The 19,352-nt window shown below is 41.9% G+C and overlaps 1 protein-coding gene across 4 annotated transcripts in view; it reads left to right on the forward strand.

The window, feature by feature from the left end:
* The window catches only part of disc1 (DISC1 scaffold protein), a 52,778-nt gene that overhangs the window by 8,011 nt on the left and 25,415 nt on the right, over positions 1-19,352 (forward strand). For 2 of the 4 annotated variants that reach the window (XM_068326637.1, XM_068326636.1), the window contains exons 4-10: positions 442-598; positions 745-841; positions 1,224-1,456; positions 8,547-8,601; positions 10,248-10,350; positions 10,517-10,705; positions 17,683-17,743. In XM_068326637.1, the coding sequence (XP_068182738.1) occupies positions 442-598; positions 745-841; positions 1,224-1,456; positions 8,547-8,601; positions 10,248-10,350; positions 10,517-10,705; positions 17,683-17,743 (895 nt within the window). The remainder of the gene's footprint in view (positions 1-441; positions 599-744; positions 842-1,223; positions 1,457-8,546; positions 8,602-10,247; positions 10,351-10,516; positions 10,706-17,682; positions 17,744-19,352) is intronic. The other 2 variants (XR_011037259.1, XM_068326638.1) reach the window with 1 other exon arrangement.

A 19,352-nucleotide genomic window follows, 5' to 3' on the forward strand; every position in this document is an offset into this window, starting at 1 on the left:
GTTTGCCTCTTTTAGACCTCTGTCACACAAATGATTCCTTGTTTCTTTCAGCAGGATGCTTGAACATCTTAGAAACAGTCAACAGGTTTGAGTTAATGGTTTTAAATGTAACCCTGAACCCAACAGAGAGTCAATTAGAAAACCTTAAAGCCTGGAGGATCAAGAAATTAAATTATCTTTAGGCTTCAACTATCATAATTCTTTGCAACCAGCTGAGAATTTTCCTTATTGACCGAAATGTTCCCTCTTTACATGGCCTCCAGTTAAAAGGTCATTTAGTGAGTGAATAATTATGAAATAATAAGCGCTGTGTGTCTAGTTGTGAGAGTGATCTGTCGTAAAAGAAAGTTTCTACATATTTTTTCTGGCTTGAACCTCATTGTTTGTCTTTTTGGCATTTGTTTCTTAATTATAATGTCTTTCTGTGTATGTGTGTTTTAGCTGAGCGTTTTGGAAAAAAGCTGGAGGAGCTGTGCCAAGAGCGAGATGCTCTGAAGCTGGAGTTACCCTCCAGACAGCCCTGTGTGGCTCTGTTCCTGGAGCGGCTCAGTCAGGCGGTGCACAGCGTCCTCCAGAGGGCGTCCTCTGGGCAATGCAGGTCCGTTACACAACCGCAGCTGATAAAAAAAAACCCTCCAGTGCTATTAAACATGATCTTCATGACAACGATTACATGTATATATACATTGTATAGATGTTAAACCACATTGGCTGAGACATTGTGTTTTTGTGGCTGGTTGTCAGGGAGGTTGCAGAACCTGATGTTGGGGAGCAGCAGGACTCAAGGCTGGGTCCTCTGCATCGGAAGCTTCATCTGGTTCAGGAGAAAGCGTTGGTAGAAGTGAGTTTACATCGCAGCACGCCATGAAGATTTGCACTGGTTGTTTCCAGTACTTTGTATTACTCAAGCAATTTTATTACTATATAGCACTATGACACTGACACGAAAGACCCATTTTTTAATTACTAGTAGTTAAAATACAGGAGTGACATTTGTTTCTGTTTCCATTTCTGTACTTAAATTAAGTCATGAATCAGGTTAGGATAATTTAAGTGCTACAGTTTTATAAAATTAAGTCTGAATTATTTGATTATTTTAATTAAAATGAAGGGAAATGTTTACAATCTCTTCCACTATAAGAACATTCTTTACAGAGTAAACAAATCTATTTGCCTGAACAGTAAAGCATGCATCTGAAATGAAACTCATGAAACCTGTGCAGGAGGAAATCGCAGAGTTACAGCAGAGGCTGTCGGAGCTGCAAGACCACAAGCGGCGCCTGGAACTGGAAATCCAGCAGGAGGAGCAGCAGGTAGAGGCTGAGGAGCTGGAGGGCTCCGTGTTGAGGAGCTGCACCATGGCACATCTCCGTAGCATGAGCCAAACCCTGCAGGACCTCATCGTCTCTGAGAACCGCACACAGATCTCCATCTCCCCTCCACCCTCCACGCTCAGGTGAGCATCAGACACATGCATGAATTTCTGATCTGAATAAATTCAAATCTGAATAAATGTAAAGTTGTATTTACATACAAATTTGAATTTATTCAAATCTTCTGTTGCTTGGTTGTTTAGTGCTTGTTTACATTTACAAATATAATGATTACATTAAACATTATCAGATTTGTATTATTATATTGAGAGTCAATATTAATGACTTTCAGTAAAGAAACCGCACACTGGGCTCTTGTCTTCAAATATAAACATACAGTATGTCACAACTTTGACTCCGAGGGTAGGTGGAAACATGCAAACACAGTGAAATGGGGTTTGCTGGTTTTGCTATACTGTACTTTATTTTCAAATGTCCCATGTATAAACAAATTAACCCCCACCCTACACATATCTTTATTCAAAATCAGGGTTCGGGTTTGTGGAACATTGTATTATGCGGGGCTCAATTGTTACTTAAGGGTTTCGATTCCACTAGGGGCCTTCTGTGCAGACTTAGCATGTTCTGCCCGTGTAAGCGTGGGTTCTCTCTGGGTTTTGACCTCTCCTAAAACATGCAATTTAGGTGAACTGGACACTATAAATTGTCCGTAGGTGTGAGCATGGGAATGAGTGGTTTTCTGTCTTTTGTGTAGCCCTGCGATGAATTGGCATCTGGGGTGCACTCTGTACCCAGTTGGAATAGACACCAGTGACACCTGTGAACCCTACTTCGGACAAGCGACAGAAAATGAGACAATTACGCTCGTCTCATCTTCAAGACAATGAATGAATCTAAAGGCATTATACAGTATGTGTGTATGTATGTGTGTGTGTGTGCTTACGTGTGTGTGTGTGTGTAAACATAGCTTACACTGAAATAACAGCAAATGTAGCCGCAAGAGGACACAAGCCAGTGTCTTATTGTGCCGGTCCCAAGCCCGGATAAATACAGAGGGTTGCGTCAGGAAGGGCATCCGGCGTAAAACTTTTGCCAAATCAAATATGCGAATCAAACCTATGACTTCCATACCGGATCGGTCGAGGCCCGGGTTAACAACGACCGCCATCGGCGCTGTTGACCTACAGGGCGCCGGTGGAAATTGGATTACTGTTGGTCGAAGAAGGAGAGGAGGAAAGTGCGTTCGCACGAAGAAAGAGAAGAGGAACACCAAGAGTATAGGACTGAGAGTAGGGACGTTGAATGTTGGAACTATGACAGGAAAAGGTAGAGAGTTGGTTGACATGATGCAGAGGAGGAAGGTAGACATACTGTGTGTCCAGGAGACCAGGTGGAAAGGTAGCAAGGCTCGAAGTTTAGGAGCAGGGTTCAAGTTGTTCTATCATGGTGTAGATGGGAAGAGAAATGGAGTCGGAGTTATCTTGAAGGAGGAGTTTGTTAGGAATGTCCTGGAGGTAAAAAGAGTGTCAGATAGAGTGATGAGTCTGAAGCTAGAAATAGAAGGTGTGATGTTCAATGTTGTTAGCGGGTATGCTCCACAGGTAGGATGTGAGCTGGAGGAGAAGGAGAAATTCTGGTCGGACTTTGATGAAGTGATGCAGAGCATGCCTAGAAGTGAGAGAGTTGTCATTGGAGCAGACTTCAATGGACATGTTGGTGCAGGAAACAGAGGTGATGAGGAGGTGATGGGCAGGTTTGGTATCCAGGAGAGGAACGCAGAAGGACAGATGGTAGTTGACTTTGCAAAAAGGATGGAAATGGCTGTAGTGAATACTTTCTTCCAGAAGAGGCAGGAACATAGAGTGACCTATAAGAGTGGCGGTAGGAGCACACAGGTAGACTACATCTTGTGTAGACGGTGTAACCTGAAAGAGATCAGTGACTGCAAAGTAGTGGTAGGTGAGAGTGTAGCCAAACAGCATAGGATGGTGGTGTGTAGGATGACTCTGGTAGTGAGGAAGATCAAGAGGGCAAAGGCAGAGCAGAAGACGAAATGGTGGAAGCTGAAAAAGGAAGAGTGTTGCATGACTTTTAGGAAGGAGTTAAGACAGGCTCTGGGTGGTCAGGAGGTGCTTCCAGATGACTGGACAACTACAGCTAATGTGATCAGGGAGACAGGTAGGAGAGTACTTGGTGTGTCATCTGGAAGGAAAGTAGATAAGGAGACTTGGTGGTGGAATGAGGAGGTACAGGAGTGTATACAGAGAAAGAGGTTAGCCAAGAGGAAGTGGGACACTGAGAGGACTGAGGAGAGTAGACAGGAGTACAGGGAGATGCAGCGTCAGGTGAAGGTAGAGGTAGCAAAGGCCAAACAAGAAGCTTATGATGACTTGTATGCTAGGTTGGACAGTAAGGAGGGAGAGACTGATCTATACCGGTTGGCAAGACAGAGAGATAGAGATGGGAAGGACGTGCAGCAGGTTAGGGTGATTAAGGATAGGGATGGAAGTCTATTGACAGGTGCCAGTAGTGTGATGGGAAGATGGAAAGAGTACTTTGAAGAGTTGATGAACGTGGAAAATGAGAGGGAACAAAGACTAGAAGAGGTGACTGTTGTGGACCAGGATGTAGCAAAGATTAGTCAGGATGAAGTGAGGAGGGCATTGAAGAGGATGAAGAGTGGAAAGGCAGTCGGTCCTGATGATATACCTGTAGAGGTTTGGAAGTGTCTAGGAGAGGTGGCAGTAGAGTTTCTGACTGGGTTGTTCAACAGGATCTTAGATAGTGAGAAGATGCCTGAGGAATGGAGGAGAAGTGTGCTGGTGCCCATTTTTAAGAACAAAGGAGATGTGCAGAGTTGTGGCAACTACAGAGGAATAAAGCTGATGAGCCATACAATGAAGTTATGGGAGAGAGTAGTGGAAGCTAGACTAAGGGCAGAAGTGAACATTTGTGAGCAGCAGTATGGTTTCATGCCAAAAAAGAGTACTACAGATGCAGTATTTGCTTTGAGGATGTTGATAGAGAAGTACAGAGAAGGCCAGAGGGAGCTGCATTGTGTTTTTGTAGATCTGGAGAAAGCTTATGACAGGGTGCCCAGAGAGGAACTGTGGTATTGTATGAGGAAGTCTGGAGTGGCAGAGAAGTATGTTAGAACGGTGCAGGACATGTATGAGGACTGTAAGACAGTGGTGAGGTGTGCTGTAGGTGTGACAGAGGAGTTCAAGGTGGAGGTGGGACTGCATCAGGGATCAGCTCTGAGCCCCTTCTTGTTTGCTATGGTGATGGACAGGCTGACAGACGAGGTTAGACAGGAATCTCCATGGACTATGATGTTTGCAGATGACATTGTGATCTGTAGTGAGAGCAGGGAACAGGTGGAGGAGAAGCTAGAGAAGTGGAGGTTTGTCCTGGAAAGGAGAGGAATGAAGGTTAGCCGCAGTAAGACAGAGTACATGTGTGTGAATGAGAGGGACCCAAGTGGAAGAGTGAGATTAGAGGGAGAAGAGATCAAGAAGGTGGAGGATTTTAAGTACTTAGGCTCAACAGTCCAGAGCAATGGAGAGTGTGGAAAAGAGGTGAAGAAGCGTGTCCAGGCAGGATGGAACGGGTGGAGGAAAGTGTCAGGTGTGATGTGTGATAGAAGAGTTTCAGCTAAAATGAAGGGAAAGGTGTACAAAACTGTGGTGAGACCAGCGATGTTGTTTGGTCTAGAGACAGTGTCACTGAGGAAAAGACAGGAGACAGAGCTGGAGGTAGCAGAGATGAAGATGCTGAGGTTCTCTCTGGGAGTGACCAGGAAAGATAGGATCAGGAATGAGTACATCAGAGGGACAGCACATGTTAGAGGTCTTGGAGATAAAGTCAGAGAGGCCAGACTGAGATGGTTTGGACATGTCCAGAGGAGAGATAGTGAATATATTGGTAGAAGGATGCTGAGTTTTGAACTGCCAGGCAGGAGACCTAGAGGAAGACCAAAGAGGAGGTTTATGGATGTAATGAGGGAAGACATGAAGGTAGTTGGTGTGAGAGAAGAGGATTCAAAGGACAGGGCTAGATGGAGGAAATTGATTCGCTGTGGCGACCCCTGAAGGGAAAAGCCGAAAGGAAAAGAAGAAGAAGACACTGAAATAACAGCAATTGGACAAAACCTGACAAATATTTTACAGGCTTATTTAGTGTAACGTCCCGTAGATTTATGTACATTACACCTTAATGTACATTACACCTTAATGCTGTTCATTCTCCCCGGTGCTGCAATACTATCAGTCACCACAGGAAGAGGCTGGAGAGCCATGGGGGTCAATGAATTGCGTTTCCACAACCACCAGTTCACAAACGACAGTACAGATTCACTGTGTCTCTAAATGTTTGCTTGGAAGCGTCATTCATCCTCCTTGATGTTAAAACCAATTAACACCTACAAAAACTAGATGAAAGAGCTTCAGGATTATAAAAAAACTCCTGAAGTACACATCTCCTTGCATGTTGTTCATGTTATTTAGCTCTCATGCTTGTAAAGCCTGAATTTGTTTATTCTAGGTGACATTGGAGCCAAGCACATGCCAAAATCTATGTAATTCAATCCAATCATTTCTAAGTCTGTGTACAAAATTATTTATTTATTTGTAGGTTGTGACAGGATACACCGAGCCGCCGTGAATACGTTTACATTTTTACCCACATCTTCTTCTCAGTCATCTTCCTTCTCATCTGCTTGAACCTGCTCTGAATCATAATGTTTCTTCTCAGATACAAATGATTACTTTGCATCATGTCTTCTGAAGGTAATAGCCTGTGAAGGAGAGACACTTGTTACACAGACATGTAAATTTTGCCTATCACCATCTTGGTGGCATGACCCGCCATCACTGGAATAATTTGATACCTGACATATTCCCCTTGCAATGGGAATGCATTTATATCCACCGCTGATTGAAATTGCAACCTCAGATTGGATATTCAGCAACGCATCTCCGTGTGTCACGCTTTGGGTCATTGTGTTTCAGCTTCTTTTCTTGTGTCAAGATTTTTTTATGGGAGTAGGATTTATGAAATGTAACAGCATCCTCAATAGTAATGGAATAGTCTGACACGGTGATTCAGAGATAACACCTTACTCACCCTGAACAACAGCCTCAATTACATTAAAAGGGCATTTTGATTTTTTAATGAAGATAACTGGGACAAGCTCAAGGTGACTCTGCCGTAAAAAATCGGATTTTATGCCCCTTTTCTATCTAGTAATTGATTTATATCTTCTCAACCACATAATGAGCTTAATTGTATGCCCTGCACACGTTTACACGCAAATTACATCACTGTTAGAGATTATATTAAGATACTGATTTATTTATCCTGGAAGTTAATTTAAGACCAATTAACATTTTCAGTCAATCATCCATGTTTGAAATGACAGATTTAACAAATAGTCTCTCAATTAGCTGTCAGCTCATCTGCTTTCTCCGGATTCTTTTTTTTTTTTTGTCTTGATTTTCAATGCGAGCAACAGTTAAAACAGTGACAGGCACAGACATTGATTGCAATAATGGTTCATGGACATGGACCTCTAGGTGCTTCCAACATTTTAGGAGATGAACTCATTCTCTCATATATCTTATGTGAGCAGTATTGACACAAATCAACAGCCAGCAGGAAGTCATTTCACCCAGCCAAGAAACGATCAGCCAACAAAATGAAAAACTGATTTTATATTAATTATTTTTTATTTAGCTGAGCTATAGTGGCTGAATTAGTGAGCTTTTGTCAACCCTTGGCAGAGTTTGTCGAGTTGCTTTCAGTGGTAAAACTGTCCTATGCTAAATTAAGTGAAGCCAAGCTAATTTTTTTATAATACGTAATTGCTTCTGATCCTCACAAAAACTAGCTCTGGCAGTTTTGTTAAGTGTTAATACTTTTGACAGACTGTTTGTTCATGTTTACACACATTTAAATAAGACACTCCTGTCTTTTTTAAATCCACAAAATAGAGAAAAAAGGCAGAACTTGTAAAGATGCATAAAAACGTATCATCAGTGTCAACATAAAGAGGAGTTGCTCCTCAACATAAACAGAAAAAGCGAGGCAAAGATTAAATCATCTCCTACTTCTTATGCTTGCAAAATGAGACATTACTCACATTTTGTCTGTACATGTATTTTTTTTAAATGTGTTTATATACCTTCAGTAACCTGTTTTACCATTATTGCTTCATAGTTAGCAGTAGTTTGAGGTTCGAGGTCGGAGTGAGCAATATTCAACAAATAAAAGTTTATTTTTGTCACAACTCCCTCAAGGATTGTTCTTATGACATAAATGGATCCAATACTATATAAATATTCAATATTCCAAGTATATGTGTCGAAATCCCATTAAAGCTTCACATATTGATAATCCTAGAAAAGATGAGTGTGGTCCTCATCCTTTTTACAGGCCCTCCATCACAAGTTTGTTTGATTTAAACAAAGTTTGACATAGTAAAAGGTGTTCACAGTACCTTTTTGACTCCAACATAAGTTGGGGTGCATAGGTGGCTCAGCGGGTATCGCTGTCGCCTCACAGTAAGAAGGTTCCTGGTTTAAGTTGTTTCTGTCTGGAGTTTGTATATACTGTACTCCCCGTGTCTGAGTGGGTTCACTCAGGGTTCTTTGGCTTCTTGCCACCTCCAAAACATGCAGCTTAGGTGAACTGATTACACCGTAGGTGTGAGTGTGAGCGTGAGTGGTTGTCTTTCATTGAGTGGCCCCGCTATGAGCTGGTGTCTTATCCAGGGTGTACCCCGCCTCCCGCCCATAGCCAGTTGGGATGGGCTCCAGCAGAACCACAACCTGCATATCGAAAAAAGCAGCTTTAGAATGAATGAAGATGAATGAATATCAGTCTTTATGAAATACAGTACTGCCAATAATTGCACCCAGTATTGATCAGCTAGTATTACTTTCATCTCTGTCTCCTGTTCTAATTTTGATACCTCCAAATGGAGGAACATTTTTTTCTGTCGTGCATGTATACAGTCTCACAGGATTAGCTGGAAATCTACACTTTTGCTACACTTTGGTTTTATCAATTGAATACAAAGATTTAGATTTATCAAAAAACTGCTGTGTTTAGCAGTTGTATGATTGAAGCTGGGCTTCAGAATATAAAAATATAAATAAATAAATGAAACAGAAACACTTTTATCACTGTAACATTTCTGTGTCCTTTTTTCAGGCTCCAGGAACAGGAACAGGCTCTAAATCTGTCCATCAAGGAAGCTACTGCTAAAGTAAGCTTCCGCTGGCCTGGTCTGCCCCCCCCCCCCCACACACACACGCACACTCCATAACCCACTTGCCATAAGCAAGGACTGACTGCATTTGGATCTAATGAGCGGGAAGTCAGGTAAGACTCGTGTACTGAATGAACTGTGAGCCAGTGTTTTAAATGTTAATGCTACATTTCAGTGTCTTTATTCATGTCAAGTCTTCACTATTGAGTCATTTACGAGCAATTAGAGTTTTTGTAAAACAATTACTCTAAGAAAACTCAGTACAATTGATTAGAGGATGTTTGATCATGAAACCGTTAATGATTTGATTGTGGTCGTATTATCTGAGTGACTGTGGCCTGTGAAGTTCAGGCGTGCAGTATGTACACTTTTTAAATAGCAAGTAGCGTGAATGTAGCTGCGGTGGATTCTGTGCATGTCACTGATTATTCTTGTGTGTGAGGTTTGCATGCTTCCCATTATGTGTGCCATGTCTCCAAGTTTCCCCATAGCATCTCAGGGGTTTGCGTTTCCCTCTCACAGATCTTTAGACATGGAACTCTGCAGCTGGAAAAAGCCTGAAGCATTAGAAATGTGGAAGACATGGTGGTTTCAGGGACATGGGAGAGAAGAACAGCAGGGATTGGATGGGCTCTGAAAAGACCGTTTTACTGCTGCTGTGTCCTTTAAAAATCTATCATGAAACAGTTGGGTTGTGCTGCAACTGCTTCTCAAAGGATTATGGGTGCTCTCCATGAAGAGTCACTTTGGACACAATCGCGTGATTGTCCATTGTTAAATTGAAATGAAAAGTTTTGTTCCGATGAGAGATATCCACCATGTGGAAAATGGCACACCTGCTGTGACAGAATGATTGCTGCCTAGGAAGTAACGTTCATTTTCTCAATCGACTTCTGCAAAATTGACATGTAGTGCAATGTTTTTTATATTAAATCACCAATGTCAGAATTTGAACAGATTTAAAAGCACTCTAGAACAGTTCATTCCATGCATGAAATAGAGACTTTGTAAGCCTGTTTTCCACATCTCTCTTGTGAGAATATTACTTGGAGATAATGTTCTTCACAAATACCAACTATTTTGACAGCCCTTTCAAAGTGGTGCACAAAACTGCCTTATTAAAAAAAAAGCAACATAGAATCTGGTTCCAGGCTTCTTCAAATGGTAAAAATATTCCTTCAAAGAAGGAAATGCCGCTGAGTGTGACTCAAAGTGAATACATTGGAAAAACAGCGGTCTAAAGGGCAGACTGGAGGCAGATGGGGGCAGACAGGCTGTATCTGAAGCCATCAGCTCCTGTGTGAATGCTGCTGAGCTGAGGTGCTGGATCCCCATCAGGCCAGTGACATTCAGGTCCTTTTTTCTCTCTGACATTCTAATAGCATCTTTTATGGAGATTTCACATTTCCCTGTATGTCCAGGTGGAAGGAGGCGCACCCTCTTTCTTTCTAAAGGTTATAGACAAGGTAACACACTGGTGCTGATGCTCTGCTGCGTATTCAAAGCACAGCTAACACAGAAGGAAGCAAATTAATCTGTAAGATCTTGTAGGAATGAGTGTCAAAAAACAACATGAAAGTGAAATAGGAAATGAGCTATACATCCTGTGGGATCCATGTGTCTGTTCTCTTTCTTTTCCCCAGGTGGTCATGAGTCAGAGGCTGGGCAGCAGCCTAAGGAGGAAAGTCAGTGAGACTGAAACTCAGCTTTTGGCATTGCATGAAGCCAAGCTGGCAGCAATCTCAGGTAACTCTCCACTCAACCACACCCCTTCCTACATTTCACATCTTTTATTTACATCATTTACCCAAATCGTCCACCATTAGCCTCACGTAATTACACTATTAATGATCTAGATTCTCATTTATGGATGTTGTAGGCTTTAATGTCCTCCTGTGATGCACTGGTGCAGGTAATGACTTCAGCAGTGCCAAGGAGCTGAAGGCTGAGATGAAGGCAGTGTACCTTGAGAGAGATCGGCTGGAGGCTCTGGCCAAGAGGCTGCACAGCCTCAGCTCGGGGAGCAGCCAGGAGCTGGCTAGGATGAAGGAGCAGCGGCAGGAGCTCAGGCAGGAGCTGGAGCAGAAGGAGGCTCAGCACGGTGAGGCGCCGAGGCCGGTCTACATTAACATAACATGAAGTACTGCGATCCCAAAGGAGAAAGTGGCCAATATGATGATTCTCAGCAGCATACACAGCTGTACAGATGGTTGTACTTTAAACTGATGTATGTATATACAAGTAGTCCTCAACGTATAAACATAACTGGTTCTAAGAGGTTGTTCGTAAGTTGAATTTTTTGTAATTTGTTACTTATTAAATTTCAATCTATAATCATCATTTGAGGTCGTTTAAATGTCATCGCTACTCTAAATACAAAAGTACTATTCCCGAAGACTGACCAGAAACACACAATAAAGTGAAATACAGGTACAGTTTCTTTCTCAATTATACGTTAGGTTTTTAAAAAAAATACATGGAAAAATAATTATCAAGTTTATGTAATTTCAATCCACTTAACGTCTGTCCAACACACATACTGGACCAGAAAACCACTAAAAAAACCCATTAAAAATAAAAATTTCACTGAAAGAATTCACACATTTTCATTTTGTTGTTGTTTTAAAGCTGCTTCTTTTTTTTTTGGTCTTTGAATATACCATTGAAATGTTAATTGAGGTACCACTGGTACCACTGGACATAAAGTTGTCTGTCAAGAGAAGGAGAAGGGATTTGCTCTCTGGGGGAGTCTTAGTATCTGATAGGTTAGCATCAGGACTGGCAGTTGTTAAGAGGAGATTGAGGGCGTGATGGAGGGTGCGTAGGGTAAATGGGATTTAAATTGTGTCAAGTAGCCCATTACCTGCAAGCCGCTCAGTGCAGCCACAATGTGTCAGTGCTCGCACTCACGGACCACAGAAAATCAGAGTGCTGTCTTAATACTGGGCTTGGTTTTAGGGGGAGATGGGGGAATTTGGATGGGCTGGCTCTCTTGCATCTACAGGACGATAAATTGATTTTGATAGCACCACCTGCAGTGCTCCTCTCTCTAGCCCATCAGTCACAGGCCAATTTCTAAAAGGTCACTTCGCTCTAACCGGAGAAGAGGCGGTGCTGAGGTGACACATTGAAAAGTAAAATACAGGAGACTGGTGCTGTGGATCACTTCAACCCAAAGGTGTGCATCAACCTGTGGCTGCCGTTTTACCATCAGTGTCAGTCTTTTGTCTTGTCTTGAATGAACCCTCTATTGCCACTAGGGGGCACTGTTTCATTGTGGCACTCTACGTAGTTGAGATGCATTGAATTTGTGGCATTAAAATGACTTTTTGTTCATGTAACATCCATGTTTATGTCATGTATAGCCTGCTTCTGCGACTGAAACCCAGGCTTGATCTACTTGACAGGCTAAACTTTCAGCCATGCTATTAATTGCTCTCCTGACAATCACCAAAAACACGTCCAGTCTTACCACTTTATTCCAAACACACAACATGCCTCATACAAAATAATGCAGCTCTTATGACACAGAGGATAGGAAACCAGTGACATGTGAACAAAGGGATCAGGTGAGTAAGGTATCGCAGATGTGGGGGGAGAAGGCGATTTAATGATCGGTCGTGCGGTCGCTCAAATACTCAAGTGGGTACACACAGTATGGCAGCAGGAGGAATTTTACAATGTGTCGCTGACACCAAGCAAAGGGCTCATTAAACTGTCATCCACTTTGGTAATAAGGGGCTGGCACGCGCTAGCTGGAAACTGATAGGCCACAAATAGCACATTACCATTTCTTTAGCTAGGGGGGGATCAGAAATTACTGTCTACTTTAGAGTCAAGATGGCCATCCTTTTAGTTTTTGAACCATTTTTATTACATGCTAATGAAACTAGTGTCATCTTGAAGAGTAAAACCCCATGCCTGCTGCACAAATATCCTATTGTCATGCATTCGATTTTAAGCAAGATATCAGCTCACACCTCAACAAAATCCGCACACACATTTATTTCAACTGCACAGCTTTAGCTTGTTGAACATCCCTACCCAGTGTGCATTGTGGTGTGAAGGGTTTTTGGCCTGGGAGCCATTATGCGCCTAATTGCTATTGGCACAAGTGCTGATGAATGCTAAAACCATTATAGCTGCAGGTTTGATTCCCTGCTGAGAGAAGAATTGTGTCCCCGGGAGAGATCTTGTGTGATACTACAATTCCAACTAAATAATTGAAGAGCTGAATAAAGTGAGTAAATGACCCCCAGGAGTGAGGACATTCAAATGCTGAAGCAGTGTATGTTCCCCCTGATTTATCCATGTATTCTGTTTAAGCTTATTTAATGCTGTTGTTAGTATGCAGGCAGTCGGTTCTAGTGCAGTCAGGTAATTTACTTATTTGTGATAAAGACAGTAAGTTGTCTGCTCCATACAGCTCCACTGGAGCACATTTAATTAGTGTGGGTTTTTTTTCTTTTGGATCACTGTCATCTATTCTTTCCTCACAAAACTCTTGTGTCAACTTTTCCTGGTGAGGATTTGTGAGCCTGTCAAAGCCGCAGCAAACTGTGCAGAACATTCCAGCACGCAAATTGTACATTCAAGTTTGTCATTCTGGGTTATTAAACAAATGACATGTCTTCCTAATGGGGTGCCAATAGTGAAGGGCGGGACATATATGATTTATTCATCACTCGGCCTCTTTCTAGGTGCTTTTGCTGAGAACCCGATGGAACGTGTGACAGCTCTTCTCCTGAAGAGTCGGAATGATTGAGAGAGGTGTAGTGGTTAAGTGGGCCCCAGAGAGTGTTTCCTGGTTTTTGTCTGAGGTTCTGGCAGCGTTTACTTTTCCTGTGATTCAGGACTGGATATCATTCCATTGTGAGCATCATAGAAGCCGTGCCCATTAAGGATTACTGCAGAAATAATGGGATGTGGATAAAGGTATTATAGCATCTTCCACCAATGCATAAAATCACCTATCCAATTATAATAATTATGTTTCTCAAGCAGAACTCAATAACGGATCAATATAAATATGACCAATTATTGTGCATATATCTACCACGTACAGAAGAGATGACTATTAATATTTCTTTATTTTATTTAAAAAAAAACAACCCATAAACCGATACAACTCCCAAGAACAACTTTACTAACTGTGATAGTGCGTATAAACATTTTAAACTCAGTCCTCATTTTGACCTGTGGACTGACAGGTCAGATTTTCTCTTTGGCTGACCTGTCAGTCCTTGTGTTTGAGCCAGACTCTAACAGCTTTAAGGTCGATTATCCATTTGCTCCATACTAGAGTCCAATGGCTTGATGTGTGACCAGAAACCCAATGACGTTCTACTGCTCAGTACATAAAATGTAGGTGCAATTAAAACGAATATTAAAAACAAATAAAACAGACAAGTTAAAACAATAGTTTAAACCATGTTAACAAATAGTCTTTAAAATCTAGTGGTGATTCACATCAGCTCTTGTAGACTTTGGAAGTAATTTAGTCAAAACTGTGTGTGGATGAGTTTTTAATGGAGTTTCCTAGAGGATACACAGAGATTATAAAACACCAGTTCAACTCAATGCTGTCAGCCTTCAATAGACACACACACACACACACACACACACACACACACACACACACACACACACACACACACACACACACACACACACACACACACACACACACACACACACACACACTTATATAGATAAAGTTTATGCATCCACTCAAGCACAGATTCTGTACACACAGCCTTTTTGTGAGATTGTTGCTTTTGTTGTGCATCCTTGCATAACTACACAATCTGTTAGACCGCGCCAGCTGCAGTCTGTGTTCTGCTATGTGTTGCAGTGCCACAGAGTTAAAGCATCATGGGTTATTGAGTGTCTGTCAGAGATATCAACCCGTCCTCTTCGTTCATTAGCTGTGCTGCTGAGCTGCTGTTTGGCTCAGATACATGTGTGAGTCTGCAATGCTGACTGTGTGTGTTTGTGTTACCTGCAGTGTTGTTGTACTCCAACAGCCTGAGTTGGGTTTAAACCCATTAATCACAGCCAGCACCTCCAACTCAATTACAAAAATACACAATTTCGCCTGTGTCTTATTATGTGCAGGCTTTTACAAACATGCACATCAGCGGTGTAGCGTTAGCCCATAGCGATAGCCACGCCTAATTTCTTTGACAACTCAAAGTCCTCACAGATGTTGGGTGATTTTAATTTTACAAGGCAATAAAAAAGTGATTGCAATATTCATTTTCAATTAGAGAGCTTAACAAATGCTCATAATGTAGCAGAAAATCATTGTTAACTTTATAACTTCTTCAGGACGTATCGATCCCGGTGCCACAGTGCTACTGATTGATACAGATTGATGGACTGGTCATTCTTCTATTCGATCAATGAATGTATATTTTGACCTAAGCTAAGCAAACGACCTCTTTGAAACACTCAGTAACACATTCTCTTTTGTTTCATTGCTGTTCTGTTTATGATCTTTCTCCTCCTTCCTTGGCCGTGGCGTTCGCCAGCAATCAGTGATGTTTAGTTCCTGCTGAGTTCACTGGTGTGACGGCAGGCTGAGCTCATGAATTTTCCAGTGGCGTCCTTGTGAGTGCCTTTGTGAGATCTTTCCAATGCCAAATATGCTGTTGAATGCATCACTAACAAAGTGGCTGTCTTCTTTGTGGGCTTCTCAATGACGATTTTATTTGTATAGCCCAACAATGATGGCAGCATCCGGTGCGCTAAAAGGAAGCAGTGAAATCAGCAGGGCTTTGGTTCCACTCAGCACCGGAGGTGGCTCCACTGCTTGATGCCCTTTTCCATCTATAAAGAGACTATTTTTTCTTTTGCCCCTGAAAAGACTCACTTGTTTTAAGTTAGTAACAGGATGGGAAGCTGCATCACTTTCGGTTGTGATAATATCTGAGCAGCAAGAATATGAAGTTAGGACTTAATATACAGAACTCATGTTTTCGTCATAATTCTCCTTTTCCACAACCTCCTACACTATAACATACAGTATTTCCCACTGTGGGTTTTGCTCTTGTTTGAAATGCAACCTGCATTTCAAAACAGTATCTATACATGGTTTGTGCCAACTGAAGTCAGGCTTAATGCCCTCCATGTATTATTCAGTGTCTCTTTCATTGCACATTGCTTAACGACACCCACATAAATGAAAGTTGACAAGAGAGACTGTCAGGTAGGATTGGATCTCACACAGCAATTAGAGAAGTGGTAAGTGAGCTGTCTGGTGTACTGACACCAGATCTGTCCAGCAGATGTGTGAGAGCTACTTGAGTGACATTAACTTCCTTCCAACTTCTGATTGGGCTAAATTGGTTATTTTGATTGAAACTGACTCTGCCGGCAAGAGCTGTCATTTGTGCGACAAACACACACTTAACTATTGTGGTACAGACAGGAATAAGTTTATGTGTATGTCACAGACACTTTATCTCAGACATTTTCCTTTCCCCTCTAGTTTGGAGCTGCTTCTGTCTAATAACCACCGTCATCAAGATGATGACACAAATTATACTTGTAGGTGTGGGATTGGGTTCTTGTTTTGTCGTGTAAGGCATGAATGTGAGTGTTGGCTGGCTTTCATGTGGCTATATGATAAACTTGTGACTACTGTAATACTACTATTACAATGGGCCATTGATTCATTCAAATAAAGGCAAAGCCCAACCTGTTTGCCTTGTTCCAACACAGTAGAACAGAAAGGGGCCATTGGGGATGGGAATGAAACCACCAACCTTCCAGTAGGTGGATGACCAGTCTACCTCTTGATCCACCCCTGTTTGGTGAGGACTAGAAACTGCTGACCCCACTGCTAAAACTTAGCTAACTGGTTTGTTAGATTTGTGCATTGAAACAATTTCTCAGTTTACAGTGGAAGTTTGTTTGTTTGTAGACTAAACTCCTGGAATCCAACTAATGGGAACACTTAATATCCAGGAAGTAGTCGAGTAAACCCTGCAGAAAATCACACCTACCTTCTTTAGATTTTTTGGTTTTCGTATAAATGGGTGTTTATTACCAAATCACACCTCAATGAGCTTTTTTTTGTCAGATTTTTTTGGAAAGAGCCAATTTCAACTATTTTCAGCCTTTATGCTAAGCTAAACTACTGACCTTAACTTCATATTTACCATTCAAACAACAGAATGTCAAAAATCTTCTCACCTAATTCTCTATGAGAAATGGCATTTCGATAATTTGGAATAATGTCTTCTACCAAATGGAATAATTTGCATGATTGTGAATATTTTTAAGTGTTAACCAGTAGGACAATAGCAGTGAATATTCCTTTTTACCATTCCATGACCCCTGTTATTTATCTTTTGTTCCAGCAGCTAGCTGGGAACCAGAGGGTGGAGAACCGCAGATTCTTCCTGGTAGTTGAGATGTCAGGTTGAACAGATTTATGAAGCCGGCTTTGTGTTTGTGTGTTTCATTGGAGGAGGAATGTTCCATTGAACTTTACAGCAGGTGTGCACATATATATGCAGCACAATTTAATATAAGTGCATCCTATTGTGTTCAAAGATTTGCTGCTGCAGGGGGCATATTCTCATGTTTCATACATGAGCTCATTAGCCGTGCTCAGATTGCCCTCCTCTTCATCCTGACTAAGGCTCAGCCAGCCAGCGTCTGCCTCCTCAGGTTCAGCTCACTCCTGGCAGGAGGGAGCAGAAACAGCATAAGCTATCCAGCTTCATGCCCCTCAGTAAATCTGGCATGATATACGGACCTATGCCACATCAAAATCCTTTTTTATCCCCGGGCATCTCCAGTATGATCTCTTCCTCGAGCACTGGGAACGATCTTTCCCCACTTGGTTTAAGAGAGACAGATGGGCCTTTGCATTAAACTGTACTGTTGCACTTTCTCACTGACGGTGATGACTACTTACCATTCAGAGCCCATGTACAATAAAGCTAATGACAATTCAGTTTTGATGGCATTCGAGCTGTGATTTTTGCATGGATACGCCATCATGGCAAATAAAAATAGAAAATGAAGTGCAAGTAAAAGCTGCTGTTTTGCTGTCTGTCCACATAGAGAGCCGTCTGAAGGAGAACACTACCAAGTACATGAAGCTACTGGAGGACAGGCTGCACAGGTAAGATTGGTTTACCTCTGTCATTTTACTGCAAGGACGAAGACTCAGCATTCCACTGAAGTGAAACAGAAAGAGGAGACATAAACCAAGCAACAGCCTTCAAGTAATTCTGTCTCACCTCTTTTGTCCTCAAAGCAGTGAACAGTCTCCCAAATTCACCACCTCACACTCCTCATCATGCGTTCACGCCTCCTCATGTCTCCCAAAGCCCCCTTCTTACATTTCACTCCTTCTCTCACCTGTAGAATTGGTCTTCCTCCTACACCACCTTCTCACATCTTCTCTGCGCAATATTTTTATTGCTCAGTTCAGTTTCCACTCCTTCCATCGTCAGTGTGAATCATTCCAGACTTTCCTGCCTAAATTCTCCGTCTGTGTCTGAGAGACACAAAATCACCAAAGACTGGTTTACAGCGTTGTGGATGGTTACCCAGATAGGACAGGATTGTTGTGTGCTGAGTGGATGACTTTAGTGTGTGGTATAAGACTCAGTCCACCATCAAGAGCTTGTGTGTGTTCATGCATCTTTATGACAATTAAAGGTCATCTCCTCAGAGTGGTGTCTTAAGCTCTTATTGAGCAGCATGTGGTTTTAGATGGACTCCATCTTCACTACGTGATTTGTGCTTTCTACAGCATTTCGATTAGTAAGATTACATGTTTTCTGCTTATTTTGAGGCAGGAAATGCCTGTTTTGTAAGTCTGACCTGCATCTCTTCAGTATGAGAGAAGTAGCTCCCTTGAGTTTCATCCTTGGAGAGGCAGGGTCACCTTTCCAGAAGGAAGGGTCACCTTCCAGAAGGACTTATTTGGTCAGTCAAACACTGCAGGTGTGGTTGTTGAAGGAGGCTCTGTGTGGTCAAGGAGCAACATGACCGCAATCCCAGTGCCCCAGCAGGGCAACGTGCCTCTGGATTAACCACAGAGCAGCTATGTGTCCTGTCTGCAGGGCACATAGCTGCTCTGTGGTTATTTTAAAAGCTTTTTCGTACATGGAAAACCTCTAACATAAAATCCTGTCAGCAAGAGGAAAATTCAGGACAAACATGTATATCAAAATGTGCTAATATGGTGCAAAAATAGTTTTAGTCCTAACTGGTCAAGTTGAGAGTGACCTCAGACAATACAGTAAGCAGGCACATAGACCTCCAGCAAATCAACGGTTCTCCAGTCCAGACAAAAGAATAAAGATAAAGGCTACAGTTTATATGAGAAAAAATGAATGTTTTTGTATAATAAATGGAGTAAATTTAAGAATATATTTAATTTCATTCAGTTTATGATATACATTCACATCAAGTTAGATTTGGTTGTCACCGCTGAGAGGTTTGATGACTTGATTTTTGCCCCCAAGAAAGGAGGCTTAAAGGGTTACTTTCCTCTGGGATGTGATTGATCCAGTGAAACCTAACACCTGCTTCATAAGAGCCCTGAAGGTGCACATCTCATTATTGCTTTCTTCATTCATTTTTAAACAATTTTCCTGCCATTCTGCTACTATTCTTCTATGGCGAAGATGATGGGCAAATCCTTGTCAATCTGAACTGGGTTTTTCCTGGAACAGAAACATCTGTGTGCTCGGACAAAATTTCTCTTCTCAAATAGAATA

This window comes from Antennarius striatus, chromosome 11 (assembly GCF_040054535.1).
Source record: "Antennarius striatus isolate MH-2024 chromosome 11, ASM4005453v1, whole genome shotgun sequence".
Classification (NCBI taxonomy): Eukaryota; Metazoa; Chordata; class Actinopteri; order Lophiiformes; family Antennariidae; genus Antennarius; species Antennarius striatus.